The 16,334-nt window shown below is 47.3% G+C and overlaps 2 protein-coding genes across 2 annotated transcripts; one reads left to right on the top strand and one right to left on the bottom strand.

Annotated features, from left to right (window-relative positions):
- The first annotated feature begins 779 nt into the window (after window positions 1–779).
- LOC117833416 (calmodulin-interacting protein 111) lies at window positions 780–6,535 on the top strand. The gene is made up of 10 exons (XM_034712888.2): window positions 780–1,237; window positions 1,615–1,776; window positions 1,861–2,672; window positions 2,758–2,947; window positions 3,728–3,935; window positions 4,358–4,830; window positions 4,953–5,379; window positions 5,762–5,836; window positions 5,941–6,131; window positions 6,232–6,535. Exons 1-10 carry the CDS (start codon window positions 902–904, stop codon window positions 6,352–6,354), a joined length of 2,997 nt encoding a protein of 998 aa, XP_034568779.1. The 5' UTR covers window positions 780–901; the 3' UTR covers window positions 6,355–6,535.
- A 7,078-nt stretch (window positions 6,536–13,613) lies between these two features.
- LOC140220211 (uncharacterized) lies at window positions 13,614–15,712 on the bottom strand. Its single transcript, XM_072290237.1, has 2 exons — window positions 15,350–15,712; window positions 13,614–13,712 (listed from the first exon to the last, which is right to left on the bottom strand). The coding sequence occupies exons 1-2, from the start codon at window positions 15,710–15,712 to the stop codon at window positions 13,614–13,616; spliced, it is 462 nt and encodes a 153-aa protein (XP_072146338.1).
- Between the last annotated feature and the right edge of the window lie 622 nt (window positions 15,713–16,334).

Genomic DNA, 16,334 nt, shown 5'->3' with positions numbered 1-16,334 from the left:
TCGAGAAGATGAACTAGAGGAAGGAAGGGAACCAGAGGAAGGACGAGGAAGATTAGCTGAGGAAATTTTTTTGTTCGTACAAAATGCTTGGCTTCTTTCCTCACCGGCCTAGACTATTTGACTTCTTTCCTCACCGGCCTAGACTATATCTCCAGCGCTCACACATACAACTCACACACGCAACCTTACATGGGCCTACTCCATTCTAAACCTGAGATTTGTATGCTGGGAACAATGGGCCGGGTGGAACGGCGAGGCCCAGACTCCTCCTCTGCTTCCTGAACTGAAGAAGTCGTGCTGACGCACTATTGGAGCTATCTATACATCGTTCAGTCTGACCCTTTACGCTGCATTTGTACGTGCTGCCCCACGTTGTACATTTCGAGCGTCGACGTGGCCTTGACTTTGGACAGGACGAAGGATCCATCGCCGAACAAGCCGAGCCACGTCAGCTGCATTGCTAGCACGCAAACAAATACTTGTACACGTAGGCAGGCCAGCTGTTGTCCACCACCACCGCTGCTAGCTCTCTCTATGTAGTCACCGGCCGGCCTCCTTTGGTGCCACAATTGGGTTTGCCGGTGGGCCCTAGCGTACGTGGGCTTCATTTGGCTTGGGCCAGATATAACCCCCCTCTCTCTCCCTCCCTCTCTCTGTCTGTGCAGGAAAGTTGGGCCGATCAGAGGTCATTCACAGGGGCGGTTCATTTGGGCCCAAGGGCCGAACCCGACGCGTCTTCCAGGATTTTAGGGGCTCGCCGCCGCGCCGCCTTCCTCCACCAGCGGCATTGCCGGCGTGCGCATCCTCTTTTTTTTCCCCAGCCAATATTAGCAAGCACAACGATCTCCAAATCTGCAAAATCGTCTTAAACCCTACCAAAGTCCATCCTCCCGCCGCCGCCATGCCTCCTTCCAAGGGCAAGAAGAGGCCGCAGCAGCAGCCGGCGGCGGCGTCGCCGCAGCCGTCCCCGCGCACCCCCTCCTCCCGCTCCTCCCGTGGCCCCGGCGTTCGCGATGGCAGCGGTGGCGGAGAGCGAAGCGTCGATCTCCCTTCCATCGCCGCGGCCGCCGCAGCGCGCTTCCCGGCGCTCGTGCCGCGCGGCGGCGAGGGTTGCTTCGCCGGCACCGTCTCTGAAGTGGCCCCCAGGGGCGGGAGCGGCGGCGCCGGCTTGGGGAGGCTCTGGCTCTCCGAGGCCGCTATGGTCGGCGCCGGGATGCGGCCCGGGTGCCTCGTCTCCGTAAGCTCCTGCCTGCTCCCCCTTTGTGCTTCCAGTCTTGTTCCTTTTGGTCTTTTTGTTTCCGCAAATTTTTTATCTGAACCACCTTAGACACAGTCACACAGCTAGAATCAGTTCAAGGAATTTAGAGCTTGTTGCTCAAATTTGTATTTATGTTATGACTGGGAGCTGTAATCTGATGGCAATTACCAATTGGTGGCAATTCCATATATTGTGAGCCTACTAATGTGTGTTTGTTAATGAGCCAAATTGAGACGCACACGCAATTGTGCTATACTGAACTTCAGAGTCTCTGCGAAGCACTAACATACTGGATACTTGTTTGTATTTCCTTCTCTTTCAATGATGACTAACCTTGTTTGTTTCCTTGCTCGCAGGTGTCACTAATATCTTCGAGAAGTGACCAATTAGATAGATTCCCACTAGACGATTTGTTTGAGGAGTGCAACAGATTCTTTGATCTTGCTGTTGACAATGATCTTCTCTATGGTGAAGCAGGGAGAAACTTTGTGGTTGCCACAGTTTTCCCATCGCGTGAGGTATGTCTATTCTAATTTGCTTCTCCTGTTGTCTAATTGCTGAGAGTAACGAACTTTTAATGTTTTGGTTGGGTGTCTTACTAGGTTCAAAAGAACGGCATCAAGCTCTCTTGGGATCTTGCTTGTGTTTTGGGATACCCTTCAGTAGGTCAATCGTTGTTTATTAGCCCCTTATGTACATCTCAGGACCCAAAGCATAGTGATGATGTAGATATTTTACGGGTAGTAAAATGTAAGAATCTTTATCTTGGCCTAGTTCCACCTGAGGTTGAATCTTCCAGTGGCATTCAGTCAGAATCTGACTACCGCCCTGAAAGAAATGAAATGCTTATGGAGACACCTAAGAAGATTCCTTTTACTCCATTGCATAGGAAGGAATCCCATGACTTTGCATCCAACATTGGCTCTTCAATGTGCTTGGATCCAACCACTGCAAGATCAGCATTAGCTGATGAGAAAGTTAATGCGTTGTTGCAGACTTCAGCTACACGGTGGCTTAATGGTAGACACTTACTAAAAGGGAACTTTATTCCTCTCTCAATGTGCGGAAAATTGTCCTTGTTTGTGGTGATGAGAGCAGAATTTGATAGCTCTGCTCGAGATGATTTTGGTGAGAAAAGGAATACACTGCCTAATGCAGAAGATTCATCTAACTTGGGGGGAACCCTAGTTTCAATCCTTGTGGATAGAACCACAAAAGTGCATCTTTGTGATTCAGTCTGCACGGAGAAGCCTGGCTTGGATAAGACAGATTTACCATCGGAAGTTTACGACTATTATAATAAAGGAAATGATGATTCCAATCATGCTCCAATGCTTGGTGGTTTATCTGAAGAGTCAAAAACCATAAAAGAAATAATTTCGTTTTCACTTTCTGATCAAATTGGTTTGCCAAGGTATTGCATTAACAGATATACACATCCCCCTATTTTCATCCATACAATCCATTCTTTCAATTTGTGATATGTGAATTGTTTTCAGATACAAAGGTATTCTTCTTTATGGTCCACCTGGAACAGGGAAAACTTCTCTTGTTTCTTCCTGTACGTATGATGCAGGATTCAACCTTTTCACAATCAATGGACCAGAGATCATCAGCCATTACTATGGAGAAAGTGAGCAATCTCTGTATGATGTTTTCAGTTCAGCTAAGAAAGCTGCACCTGCTGTGGTTAGATTTTCTTCAAATGCTCAGCTGCTTCTTACTGTCAAGCCAACTGTAAAAAATGAAAATCCAAATAGAGCTTCACAGATAGTACTGTAATTTATAACACTGAATCCCCTGATGCATTAGAAAAAGAACAATGTTTTTTTACTGACTTTTGTGACTGGTGTTTTTGAATGATACTAGCACCTTAATTTGTTTGGGAGTAGTATTGTTGAGTCCAAGCTGTTTTTGAATGATACTGGCAACTTATTTTTTTTGGGAGTAGTATTGTTGAGCCCAAGCTGTCATAGTATCTTGATGTGCTCTGCAACTCTGAAGTCTTAAAACTGCATCTTCTATTAAAATTCATGAAACTGAACTTGTAGCTATTTCCACTATTTTTATCACACCCAAGGTCGCAAATCACTATGCTCGGCTATATATATTCTTCTTAATGCAAAATGCACTCTGTTCATACAAGGAGGAGATTTGCTTGAAGCCTGTTTCTAGTGCCTCCTTTATCAATGCTTCAGTAATTTTACCAGAGCAGTTAGCTTCCCCATATTAAAATTGCACTGCTCATACTTGGGAACATCTCCTCTTTTTTGTCTTGTTCACTCATTGTTTTTCTTTGTGAAATTCGCATATTTGACTTATATTAAAATTATTATGCACTCATCATCCATGGTTTGAAGTATTAGTTAGCAAGGAGCAATGCTATGTATTTGAAGTATTGGTATTATCCCATCATGTTGCCATTCATAACAGTATCATATCTATCTCATGTATCTTTGCTGCTTTCAGATTTTTGTTGATGAATTGGATGCAATTGCTCCATCAAGGACGGAAGGGGGTGAGGAGTTATCTATTAGAATGGTGGCTACTCTGTTAAAACTGATGGATGAGATAGGACCTAATGATCGTGTTATCTTAATCGCTGCAACTAATCGGCCTGATAGTATTGATCCTGCACTGCGACGTTCTGGAAGATTGGATAAGGAAATTGAAATAGGTATAATGATGTTATCCATATATTTTTAAATAAAAGGCCGTGGCTGTAGTCTACTCCACGTTCAATTCTTGCTTCTAATGCTAAACTGCCTGCAACTAAAACATAGCTTATGCATGTGCAGAATGCATTAAGAATCCTGGGCTTTTGATTTTGTGGACTAGCATCATGCCTTTAGGATTGGCCCAAAATTTTTACTTACAGGAAATGGACTACCTTGTACTGTATGTTCTGTCATCCCTAGTGGGTGATTTTGTTACGTGTTTAATAGCAAGTTAGGGTTTTCTTTTTTTTTGAAACTAAGGTTGGCCTGCACTTAATGGCATCAAATTTAAATGTCCTAATGTTGAATTAGCATGGTTGTCTAATGATATAAGTCGAAAACCAAATTGACCATTATTTGTTGTCTTTTCACTGGGTTGCAGGAGTGCCATCTCCAGGACAGAGGATGGACATACTTCACCACCTTTTAATTGGAGTTCGCCACTCCCTCAACGATGACGAACTTAAGTCTATTGCTCTAGAGACCCATGGATTTGTAGGTGCTGATCTAGCTGCACTATGCAATGAGGCCGCAATGTGTGCTCTTCGCCGTTATATCAGCCTAAAAGAAAATTTGAGTGTACAACTTGGTCATCCTGACTCTAGTGTACATAAGTATATTCGGGGTACTGATGATCCTTCAGGCTATCAAGAAAGCTCATTACCGGCATCTTTCTCAGCCATGTCATTGGATGATGCTCCGTGCACAAATAGTAACACAAAAAGTAGTGAGTCTTATTATGTGAACACAAAATGTAGTGCGTCTTATGATGCGATAGATGAAAAAGCACTGTCAGTGAACACTGAGGACTTTAAGAAGGCTAAAACGAAAGTTCGACCAAGTGCAATGCGTGAGGTATCAATTCTATCCACCCAAGGCTGTAACTGATTGATTCTATCATGATAGTTCCTATATAGACAGTTATACATGTGACTTGCGGGAAAACAATGCCAATTGCTCAACCATATTCTGTGCAGGTGATGCTTGAGCTTCCAAAGGTGTGTTGGGAAGATGTTGGTGGTCAAGCCAATGTCAAGCAGCAGCTAATTGAAGCCATCCATTGGCCGCAGGAATGCCCAGAAGCATTTAAACGTATAGGGACCCAACCCCCCAAAGGATTGCTAATGATGGGACCACCAGGTTGCAGCAAGACCTTGATGGCTCGCGCTGCAGCTTCTGAAGCACAATTGAACTTTCTTGCAGTTAAGGGTCCTGAACTTTTCAGCAAATGGGTCGGTGACTCTGAAAAAGCAGTGAGATCGCTATTTGCAAAAGCAAGAGCTAATGCACCGGCGATAATATTTTTCGATGAGATAGATGGACTTGCAGTAACTCGTGGGCATGAAAATGATGGCACCTCTGTTGCTGATAGGGTCCTCACTCAGTTGCTTGTGGAAATGGATGGTGAGTTTTATCGCTTCATAAGCAAATTCCTTTTTTGATGCTTCATGTCTGTTCCTTTAAGTTTTCTTAGGGTATAGGGTATATTATTATCAGCTTATCAACTCACTAACACTAGCCACTAAGGTGTGTTAGGCTGTGATTAGAGGTTTGCCAAATAGCAGTACTGTATTTTGTTGACTGTACATAAACCAAGCATGAAACATCTGATTTTGATGTCTCCACTCTCCAGTCAATGATTAATTAACTGGAGCCTTAGCCATTTGCTTCTGCTCATCCACAGTTGGAATGTGTTGATGACCTGTTATCCAACTTATTTTGTGGTTTACAAGATCCTGTTGGTCTCTATATTTTGATGATACATAATATTATATTGTGGCAACAGGTTTGGACGGGAAAGTAATTGTTATTGCAGCTACAAATCGTCCTGACAAAATTGATCCTGCACTAACGAGGCCAGGTTGTTTACTGGGTCTATTTTTTTGTAAATGCATTGCTTGGTTTACGCATAGTGTGATTCCTTCGCTCATTTGGTCCAACGTTTTTGAATGATGTATACCCTAGGTCGTTTCGACAGGCTGCTCGATGTGCAACCGCCAAATGAAGCTGACCGTGCAGATATTTTCCGGATTCATACACGCAGCATACCATGTGGTCCTGACGTGAATTTAGAGGAACTTGCTAGACTCACAGAAGGCTACACAGGCGCGGACATAAAGCTGGTCTGCAGGGAAGCTGCTGTTGTGGCACTTGATGTATGCTACTCAATTCTTTCCCGCTCTGGTAACAAGCCTTTGTGCATCTTCACTACCGGTAGCAGAAGTTTGCTGATAAACTACTGTAATTTTTCAACAGGAGAACTTTGACATCAAAGAGGTAGCAATGAGGCACTTCCAGTTCGCAATCAGCAAAATAAAGCCATCTGATGTCAAGTTTTACAGAAAACTTGCAGAGGGTTACCGAAGATTCGTGGATTAACTCATCGTAGTAATGGACATATTAAACCTGCCCTTTTACTTTTTTTTTTCTTTTATTCTTTGGTATGCTAGAAGGTTCTTGCGTCTAAAAATGTAACCACAGAAATTTTGTTGTACCCTGAAAGTGATACCCTTATCTTCCACATCACCTCTGTTCTACATAATGTTGAGTCTTGCAGCAATGGTTGTGTTGATGGGATTGTACTACACAAACTACCTGGAGCATTGGAGCTATTTGGCGTGCTGGAATAATTTGGATTTACACGTCTTCGACAATATGAGAGAGCAGATGAGTCTTTTGTTGGTCCTCTGCGCTTCTTATCTCTCAATAAGAAAGCAAGCCAAATGCAAACGCCGTAGCTGAAAAATCCTCAATACCTGAAAAATCTTATCTGTCTCCCTGAAACATTGAAAAACCTGAACACCTATATAGTTCTACGCACCGTTCTCCCATCAACAGTGCATCGAGAGGGTGTTGTGTAGTCACCTATATAATGTGCAAAACAGTGTTTTGTTACCTAATGAACCTACAAAGGGATTGAAGCATTATGCCCTCCTGATCAAACATTTGCCTGTGGTATGCATCGTTTGTATAGAACCATTCAGTACTTTCATAGGCTCCATGTACATCAGGGGGATCTAGCTTTCTTTTGATGACATGCTACACAACGTTTCCTATTTCTCTCGTGTGTTGGTCCGACATTTGAGCATACCTACTATATCTCCCTCTCTGCCTCTTACGCTCTTTATTAGGATATAAAATTTGTGGCTGTCGACTTGATGTCATATGCCCATCCAGCATCCACATTGTTAATTTTGGCTGTAATATTGGTGTCAATGTTCATTAGCTAGTGTGTCGAGTCCTTTGATTGCTTAGTCAAGTTCAGTTAGTCAGTCACAGAGTCTCTGAGGTCGTGTCCTAGGAGATAGGAGTAGTGGAGTCATTTGCTCATGGCTAGATTCCAGGAGGCCATCACGGCCATTTCATCTCTGTATTCCTCTGTTTAAATAAGAGCAACATAAACAGAAAACACTGCTATCTTGAAGCACAAAAATTCCCTCCGTGTTCTTGAGTTTTCACATCCTGGTGAGTTGAGCGTACTTCCAATTGGTATTACAGCCGGTTGGGGTCTTGGATTGGAGTGCGCGTGCTGTAGCTCGCTCTATGCAAATGACGCGGTCACAGGCGGGATCGAAGTCACCTCGGTGAACTCCCTCGCAATCGCCTGTGAAGTCGAGGACGCCTGGAAGGAGAGGCCACAGTCCCCAGGGCACAAGGGTGCGTCTGACGCCAGTGAGAGCGGCGACGGCAGGGATGATGACATCGAAGTCGTCAAGTGCATCATCCAAATCAGAGGGCCGGTGAAAGTGGCCGCTCCTCACCAAGTCAAACTACACCGAGTGGTCCTTTGTCATGAAGATCAAGATGGAGGCAAGAAATCTGTGGGAAGCCATCGAGCATCCAGCCATTGCATGTTACCTTACAGGAAGATCGCCTCGTGCTGGATGCTATCACCAGCACCAAGCCGCTGGAGATGGTGGCGTCGCTAGCAGCCAAAGACACCACTGCTGTCGCCTGGGAGGCCGTCCAGTCGATGCCGATCGGCAGCGAGGCAGTGCGGAAGATGAAGGTGTAGCGACTGCGGCGGGAGTGATGGATACTATATGTCACATATGTGTGGATCCCGCTTATCAGCGTCACATCTTCCTCTTCCTCTATCTCCTCCCACCGCCGGTTCTCCTCTCCCTCCTTCCTCTCCCTTCACCGCCGCTGTGCGCTACCACTGGCTAGGGTTAGGAGCTTCCGGCTTTAGGATTTGGAGCTGTCGGGGAGGTCTCATGGCTGCCAGCCTCAGCCTTAGAAAAGGGGTGGTGCGGGGACCGCCCCTCGGGCGTCTACATTTAAGCAATACAGTACCATGCTTTATATCATTATCTGGCACCACGTTAATCGGAAAGATTATCAAAGTAAGAAGAAGAGAAAATAGAAAGGGTTATGGCGGTGTCATCTTCACCTCTAAGGAATAATCAAGCAGCGAACAGGATGTAGGGTAAACGGCAAAAGCTGGTTCCCTAGAAGACCTGGCAAAACAAGCAAGATTGAGTACTTTTGCCAGAAGTACTCAGCAAGTATCTTAACGTTGAAAAGTTAATGACATGTAAGGTAAATCAAGGAAAGATTAGGGTTTTTATGAGAAAGTTCTCTATATGCAAAGTGTAGCACCATCGGGGCTTTTAAAAAGAAAGTTGTTATAATAATAATGTTGTTTTGGCCCTGGAGGGGGAAATAAAGCCTCCCCTGCTAGTTCTCATATTTTAATGGCAGCGATAGTCAGGATCCTGCTTATTTAAGAAGCATGGGCATCCGCCCCTTATTTTCTACTTTTATTAAGAAAGGTGTGACTAATCAAACAGAGCTTTGACAATGTGAGTTCATGACCAAGAACCTCGTCTATTTGAATAGATTAATTAACTCTGCAAAGCCCGTAAACTTTAACCATACGATTGGGTAGCCCATACCAAGTCCTTTGGCGGTACTACCCTACAAGACCAACAACACTAGGGCCTAAGCAGGGGCCATTCAACGTCCAATCAGGGATAAACCCGGGAAAAGATGCATCATATCATGATATAAAAATAGGTCCTCTAGACCTCAACCAATGACCCATACCGGCCAGACTTGGGACTATGCGAAAGTCCTACTCCGGTTCATCTGTTACCCACCATGGCCCCTTGGGATGGTTTACTAGACTCTTTAGTGGGGTGTGAATCAAGTCTTTACATAAATAGGTATTCCCGAAGGCTATACCTTTTTGGCTCGTATGGTTGCACATATACACTGGAAAGACTTGCTCAATAAACTGGTTCTTATATGACCGAGATAACGTTGGATATGAGCTCCCTACGAGGTTACCCATCTTACCTCCCATTCCTCCTTAGCTTGTTGCTAATCAAGTTTTATATTGTTTCCTTTACCTAAACTCACACCATTTGTGTATCCTTGGAAGGATAAAGTTGGAAACAAAAAATGTGAAGTCTAATAAGCCTTGGTTACAAGGCTTTCCCTTAGGGTTTATGTTAGATTTAGTGATCGGTAGTCCACCAGGGGGTTACCCAAGTGGTAGATTTGTAGGCGGGGGAGATTGCAAGACCAAGAACTCAAATGGTAACACAGAGATGCAATGTTTAGACAGGTTCGGACCTCCGGAGAGTAATACCCTATGTCCTGTGTTCTGGTGGATTGCTGGTATGAGATGCGAAGAGTTGAGGTGCCCTCGGGGGGCACCCATGACCGCCTTATATAGGTCGACGACCTTGGGTTACAAGTCGGATAGGATCTAATCCTAATCGGTTGTTACAAGGAAATCAATCTGAGTTGAACTACAGCATGAATCCCATGATATCCGGGCGGAATCTGCTCGCCTAGCCTCCAAGCTAGTGCTCCACACGTCTTCATGCCTTGCCCCGCACACCATAGTCGGGTGGGGCCCACTTGTTAGGTTGGCCAGTATCCTGGTCGGTGGGGACCCGTCGGTACCCTTATCCCTCAAGCCCCCGAGCAATGTGGAGTCGAACAGAAGCCTGACAGATGCACAATGAAGCTTGTAATTTAATTGTCTGAAGTTGCGATTTCATCATAGGGATAGAGAGATTGCACGGTCCTCAAAAAAGAAAGAGAAATTGAAGCTTTCACAGGCGTATGACCAAATGTGCATGTGTATGCGACTGCCGAGCTCCGGGATGTCTGGCCATCCTGTAGATCGAAGGGAAGCACATGGAGGGCATTGCAAGACGCACTCCATATGGAGTAGCCCCCAAGCATTGAAGAGATTAAAGTAATCGGTCCAATGGTCAAGAATTCATGTAGTATTTGTATTGTTAGGTTTTAGAAATAGCGCCCAGCCCCCGAACGCGAGGACTAGTGGAGCCACAGAGGCACGCCGACCTGAAACAAGTGCCCAACCCCTGAGCGCGAGGACTGGCTGAGCCAAGGAGGCACATCGACCTAAAATAGGCGCCAGCCCCCGAGCGCAAGGACTGGCAGAGCCAAGGAGCACGTTGACCTGAAATGGGCGCCCAACCCCCGAGCGCGAGGACTGGTGGAGCCAAGGAGGCACGCCATGAGACTTAATAGAAAATCCGCGGATTCCGTCTATCGCTTGCGCTGTAACAGCGGACCCGAGGATTCCGTTGCTAGGTTTACACCGTCAACGCCTTCAAAAGCTGAAGAGGCATGGTTTCCTTTTCATTTCCATTCGCTCACCCGCAAACGCCACTGCCACCAACACCATAGCCTCTGCGCTTGAGCGCCCTAGGTCATGCCACCGCATCCGCAAGACACATCCGCCGCCCCTTTGCCCGAAAGCTGCAGTCATCGCTGCCGCACCGCCATTCTTTGCCGTATACAAACCAAGAGACCACCTACATCCGATCTGCGCCGCGAGGATTAGAAACCAAAGAAATGGTGGCAGAGCAGGAATCATACCTGCTCACCTACTGGGTGAAGTCCATGATGACTGAGGAACAGATCCATGCCCTCGTCGACAATAGCCTGCTCGGAGCCAAGTCCCTCCTGGATTGGAAGGCGACCGCAAGCTAGGAGTTCCCCACTGAGGACAAGACCGAAGCCATCATCTTTGCGGCATTCTTTGAGCAGGGATTTAGGATCCTAACTAGGGATTTCTTTCACGGGCTGCTAGAGTACTACAAAATTGAGTTAGTGCATCTGAACCTTAACTCCATACTCAATGTGGCTGTGTTTATCCACTTTTGCGAAGCTTTTCTTGGCATTCCTTCCCATTTCAATCTGTGGAGATATCTCTAACAACTAAAGATTGTGTCGACTAAGGGGAAACCAAGATTAATCGATGGTTGTGCATTTTCACTACGACCAAAGAGGGTTGCCGAGTACTTTGCTCTGAAGCTCAAGGATTTGAACAAGGGGTGGTACAAGGAATGGTTTCTTGGTTCCAACCAGAAGCCTGAGCTGCCACCTCGCATCAAGTATGCGCCTGTGACAAGGCCGGAATGCTCGAACCAGCCGACCTCTGAGGAGATTGTGTAGGTCAACCAGCTGCTAAAGGAGATCACCGACCTGAAGGGATGTGGGCTCATAGCAGGAGCTGTGAGCATCAATTTTTGCTGAAGGTTGATGCAGCCAATCAAGGATAGGGTCCATCCGACATACGATTACTCGAGTCCGTTGGATTTGACCTAGGAGGTACAACAAAAGGTTACTCAGGAAGAGGTTGCCGGCTAGGTTTGCGAGTTCTTCGGTGGTGTCATCAAGAACAAATGCTGCCCTAAGGCATTCTCTGTCAAGAGGCCAGCTGAACTAGTAAGATCTTGATTGCATTGTTTGGCTTTCCTGCTTTGCTTTTGCGTCTTCTCTAACTGATCCTGTTGATTGACTAGAGCCGTGAGTTTGAGTTCTTCTACCCAGCACCGCTTCCTGGAGGGGCCGACCGACAATGACCCAAGATCTGCCCCACCATCAATGTCGAGCAGCCACCTGCTGCCCTAGATTGGGAGTCGGACTTGTCCTTTGATGTCTCCGACAATGATGTGTTGGTCCAAGGCAGCGGGATGGAGGCTGGGAGTGCTACTCCTACTAGGTGGCAGATGCGCCAGGCCGTTCACAAGGTGGTTGAATCCAAGGCGCCATAGGCGAAGAAGCCGGAGGCAGAGGAAGGGAAGAGAAGGAAAACAGGGTACACCAAGACCAAGGCGCCAGCTGTGGCAACCACCTTTCCCGCTGAAGCCTCATCCAGAGTATTAAGTGATGACTCCGTGTCGCCCAGCCCGGCCGTGAAGAAGAAGAAAGCCAAGCTCATTGAGACAATTGCTGCCGATGTGGAGAATCTGAAGGAGCAGCTGAAGGCAGACATCTGTGGGGGAAAGTAGAAGGAGCCGACCCTACTGCCACTAGCACCTCTTCACCTAAAGTTTCGAGCGAAGAAGAGCACACTATGAGTATGGTCATGGCGTCATTTATTGTTGAAAGTTTGTTTGTATATTGCTTCATTCTTTATCTGTGCCACACTGACCAAGCAGGGAGGCGGTGACGAAGGATGAGCGAAGCCTGTAGGAAGTCAGCGTTGGGACCTAGGGAGAAGGTTGGGTTCTTGATGCGGCCTTGGGAGCTGCATCTTCTTCTTCTACCCAGGCTGGACACAATGGCGACCTGGTGGTAAAGCCTAAGAGGCTCGAACAAAAGTCTCCATCACGCCAAGATGCTGCCGGGGACATTGCCGTCTCCACACCTGGGGCCACCGATGCTACCGCCGCAGTGCAGATGGAGGAGACTCTCAGGGAGGTGCCGTTACAATGCCGACGTCGATGCCCACGTGGAAGATGATCACACCACGCTGGACTTCTCTGGGACAGCCTTGGTGCAAGATGTGGTGGATGACAAGAAGGATCTTGTCGTCCTGAAGGAAGCTTCGGCCAAGGTCGGGGAGGTTTTATACGTATGTTGGTTGACCTAACTTGATGTTGACTTTCATCCCTATCTTCCTTCTTTGAAATGTTGGAGTAACTTTTGTACAGAATCCGGCTGAGCGTGCGCACAAGAGGGCGGACACCATCCATTGTGCCAAGGAGTATCGCCTCAAGGCTGAGCGTCTGGAGGCCGAGCTCAGGAAGGCCAAGGAGGATGCCGTAGAGCAGCTCCAATGAAAAGATTGGGTGCTTGAGGAGTAGAAGAAGATCACCAAGGAGGTCCAGGGTGACCTTGATGCCATACTGAAGGGTACATAGGTATCTTGTTCGTGATAGCCCCGATCCGGGAGGGTAATGCTAATTCTTCTATTCTTGTTGTGTGCCTTGCAGATGCCGAGAAGAAAGAGGCTAGCCTTAAGAGAGACCTCGAGGAGTGTGAAGCTGCTAATGCTTGATTGCAGCAAGACCATGACATTGTCGTGCATCGTGTGTATGCTGTGTCACAAAAACTTGCCTATGAGGCTAGCTTGTGCAAGGATATGGACCGCTGCTTGGTTGCAGCAATGCACAGTCTTCAACATGATCAGGTGATCATTGTAGGGTTGGAGGTGAAGCTAGAAGACCTTCGGTCAGCCACGGGCTACATGATGGACATGGTCTAGCCCGAGGCCAATCGTGCCGAGCCAACGTTGCTGTTGGACCGTCTGAGGAGTGCTCCTGGTTGGCTGAAGGCATAGATGAAGGAGACCGCTGTGGAGTGCATGAAGAATGTCATTGTGTTTCTCAAGATGCATTTCCCTCGACTGGCCGTGGAGTGCGTCAGAGCGGGGGGTTGCCAAGGGCTTCGATCTTGATAACCTTCCAGAGTTGGCCGACCGGTATCAATAGGTTGCAGAGGAAGTAGTCAAGGAGTTGGACCTGTAATGGAAAAATTATGATGTGTATCAATCTGTGCCATGAGACAAGTAAGCTAGTCAATTAACTCGTGAATATGGAAAACATCAATCCCTCCTTTGGTGTATACGATAGGATATCGTGTAGATTAGGCCTGTAGCCGCTAAGCGTCCAACCTTGCCTGGCCAGCACTCTGCTGGGAGTGGATCTCGAGCTTGTGGAGGGGGTGGACGTAAGATTGTCTGGGTTTAGCGAGCTAGGATGCCATCCACACGAGTTAGTCGTACTTGCCATGAGAGGGGTAGGAGAAGGGGTGAGACCCGGAGGTCGGCGCGTAACGGGGCAAGTCCCTGAGCGTAACGATGAAGGTGTGGTCTATGATCAGGTTGCACAACCCCTGAGTGTGAGTAAGAGATCGAGTAAGAAAGTAAGAAGGTAGTAGGTATGAAAAGAACCTCTGAGGTTTTATTTACTCAATGTAAAATGTAAAAAGAGTACATAGCTTTTAAGTCCTAAGGGTAGAAGCACCGCAAGTGTTGGATGTTCCAAGGGTTGGGGACGCTTGAGCCGTCCGCCCACTACAGCTGGTAAGTGCCAAGCTGGATGACCTCTTTGATGATGAATGGATCCTCCCAGTGGGCTGATAGTTTGTGCATGTTCTTGGTGGACTAGATCTGGCGGAGCACTAGGTTACCGATGTTGAATGAGCATTCGTGGACGTTCCTTGACATTCTTGTCATGGTAGTGTCGAATCTGCTGCTCATGCCACACGTGCTGGATGAGAGCCGCTCCGTGATGTTCTTACAGGCTGTCAATATTGACCTGTCGACTCTTTTCTACTTCACCCTTCTCATAGTATGGGATTCGTGGAGCGCCGAAGGCCACGTCTGTTGGCAGCATAGCTTCAAAGCCATAGACCAGGAAGAAGGGATTATAGCTGGTAGCCTGACTCTTTTGGGTTTAGAGGCCCCAAATGGCATGGCGTAACTCACGGAGCCATCCTGTGGCATACTTGGATGCGTCGTCAAAGATGTGAGACTTGAGGGATTGGAGGACCATCCCATTCGCATGTTCGACTTGGCCGTTGCAATGTGGGTGAGCTACTAAGGAGTAGTACACATTGATCAGGTTATCCTAGTAGAAATCCTAGAACTCAGATCCTGTGAATTGCTTGCCTAGGTCAGTGATCATCCTATTGGATACCTTGAAGTGATGGCTGAGTTCTTTGATAAACTGAGCGGTTTTGGCCGACTCTGTGCTAGTGACAGCCTTGACCTCGATCCACTTGGTGAATTTGTTGACTGCCATGAAGATGTGGGTGTATCTGTTCGGAGCAGTCTTGAAGGGGCCGACTATGTCTAGCCCCCTGCATGCGAAGGGCGAAGATGGTGGGATTGTGCAGAGAGCTTGAGCTGGAGGTGCTGCTGCTTGAAGAAGAACTGGCACCCTTTGCACCTCTAGATGAGCTCTTTTGCATTAGCGATAGCGGTTGGCAAGAAGCTTGAGCGGAACGCCTTCCTGACCTAGCTGCCCAAGGTGGCATGGTTCCCGCATGAACCCGAGTGGATTTCATGGAGGAGTTTGATGCCTTCGTTGCGGAGGATGCACTTCATTAGGATGCCGGTAGATGTGGCCTTCCTATACAATTCCTTACTAATTACAATGTAGTTGGTGCTACGTCTTGCTAGTTTTTTGTGCTCGGCTTTATCCTCAGGGGACATGTTGTCAGTGATGAATGCAATAAAGGGTGCTTGCCAGTCTTCCTCCACCTGGATTATGAGGACATCAGCAGACGCTAAGTCGGCCTGAGGTTGGGCATTGCTGTCAGCTTGGTCTGGGTCCAGGATCTTGATGGAGGGTTTCCTTAAGTCCTGGATGAACATGCCGGCTGGGACCTGGGCGCGCTTCGAGTTGAGCTTGGACAGGACATCGGCGGCGACGTTGTGTTCACTGTGGATGTGATGGAATTCAAGACTGTTGAAGTGTGCCTCGAGTTTGCAGACCTCAGCGCAGTAGGTGTCCATGGTTCCCTCGGTGCACTCCCAGGACTTGTTGACCTACTTGATGACAACCTTGGAGTCACCATACATGAGGATGCGCTTGATGCCGAGCGAGGCGGTGATGCAGAGCCCCTAAATGAGGGCCTCGTACTTGGCGCCGTTGTTGGTAGCCTTGTAGTGGATCTGGAGTACATACTTGAGCTGCCCTCCGTTTGGGGATATGAAGAGGACCCCAGTGTTGGCTCCCTCAAGATTGAGGGTGCCATCAAATTACATTGTCCAGTGTTCCAACCTTTCCAGGTAGGGTGGGTCTTGAATCTCAGTCCATTCAGCGACAAAGTTGGCCAGTATCTGGGACTTGATCGCATGACAATGGTAGAAGTCGATGTCAAATTCCCCCAGTTCCATGGACCATTTGATGACTCGGCTGTGGACATCCCTGTTGTGTAGGATTTCACTGATTGGGTAGAAGGAAACCACCCGGATCTTGTGTGCTTGGAAGTAGTGACGTAGTTTACGGGAGGTGATCAGGATTGCGTAGAGCAATTTCTGAACCTACGTGCAGCGGACCTTAGAGTCACTTAGGACCTCACTGACATAATATACCAGCCTTTGTATCATGTGGGCATGGCCAAGTTCCTCACAT

This window comes from Setaria viridis, chromosome 8, assembly GCF_005286985.2.
Source record: "Setaria viridis chromosome 8, Setaria_viridis_v4.0, whole genome shotgun sequence".
NCBI classification, from domain to species: domain Eukaryota; kingdom Viridiplantae; phylum Streptophyta; class Magnoliopsida; order Poales; family Poaceae; genus Setaria; species Setaria viridis.
This window is presented reverse-complemented; position numbering and strand designations above follow the sequence as displayed.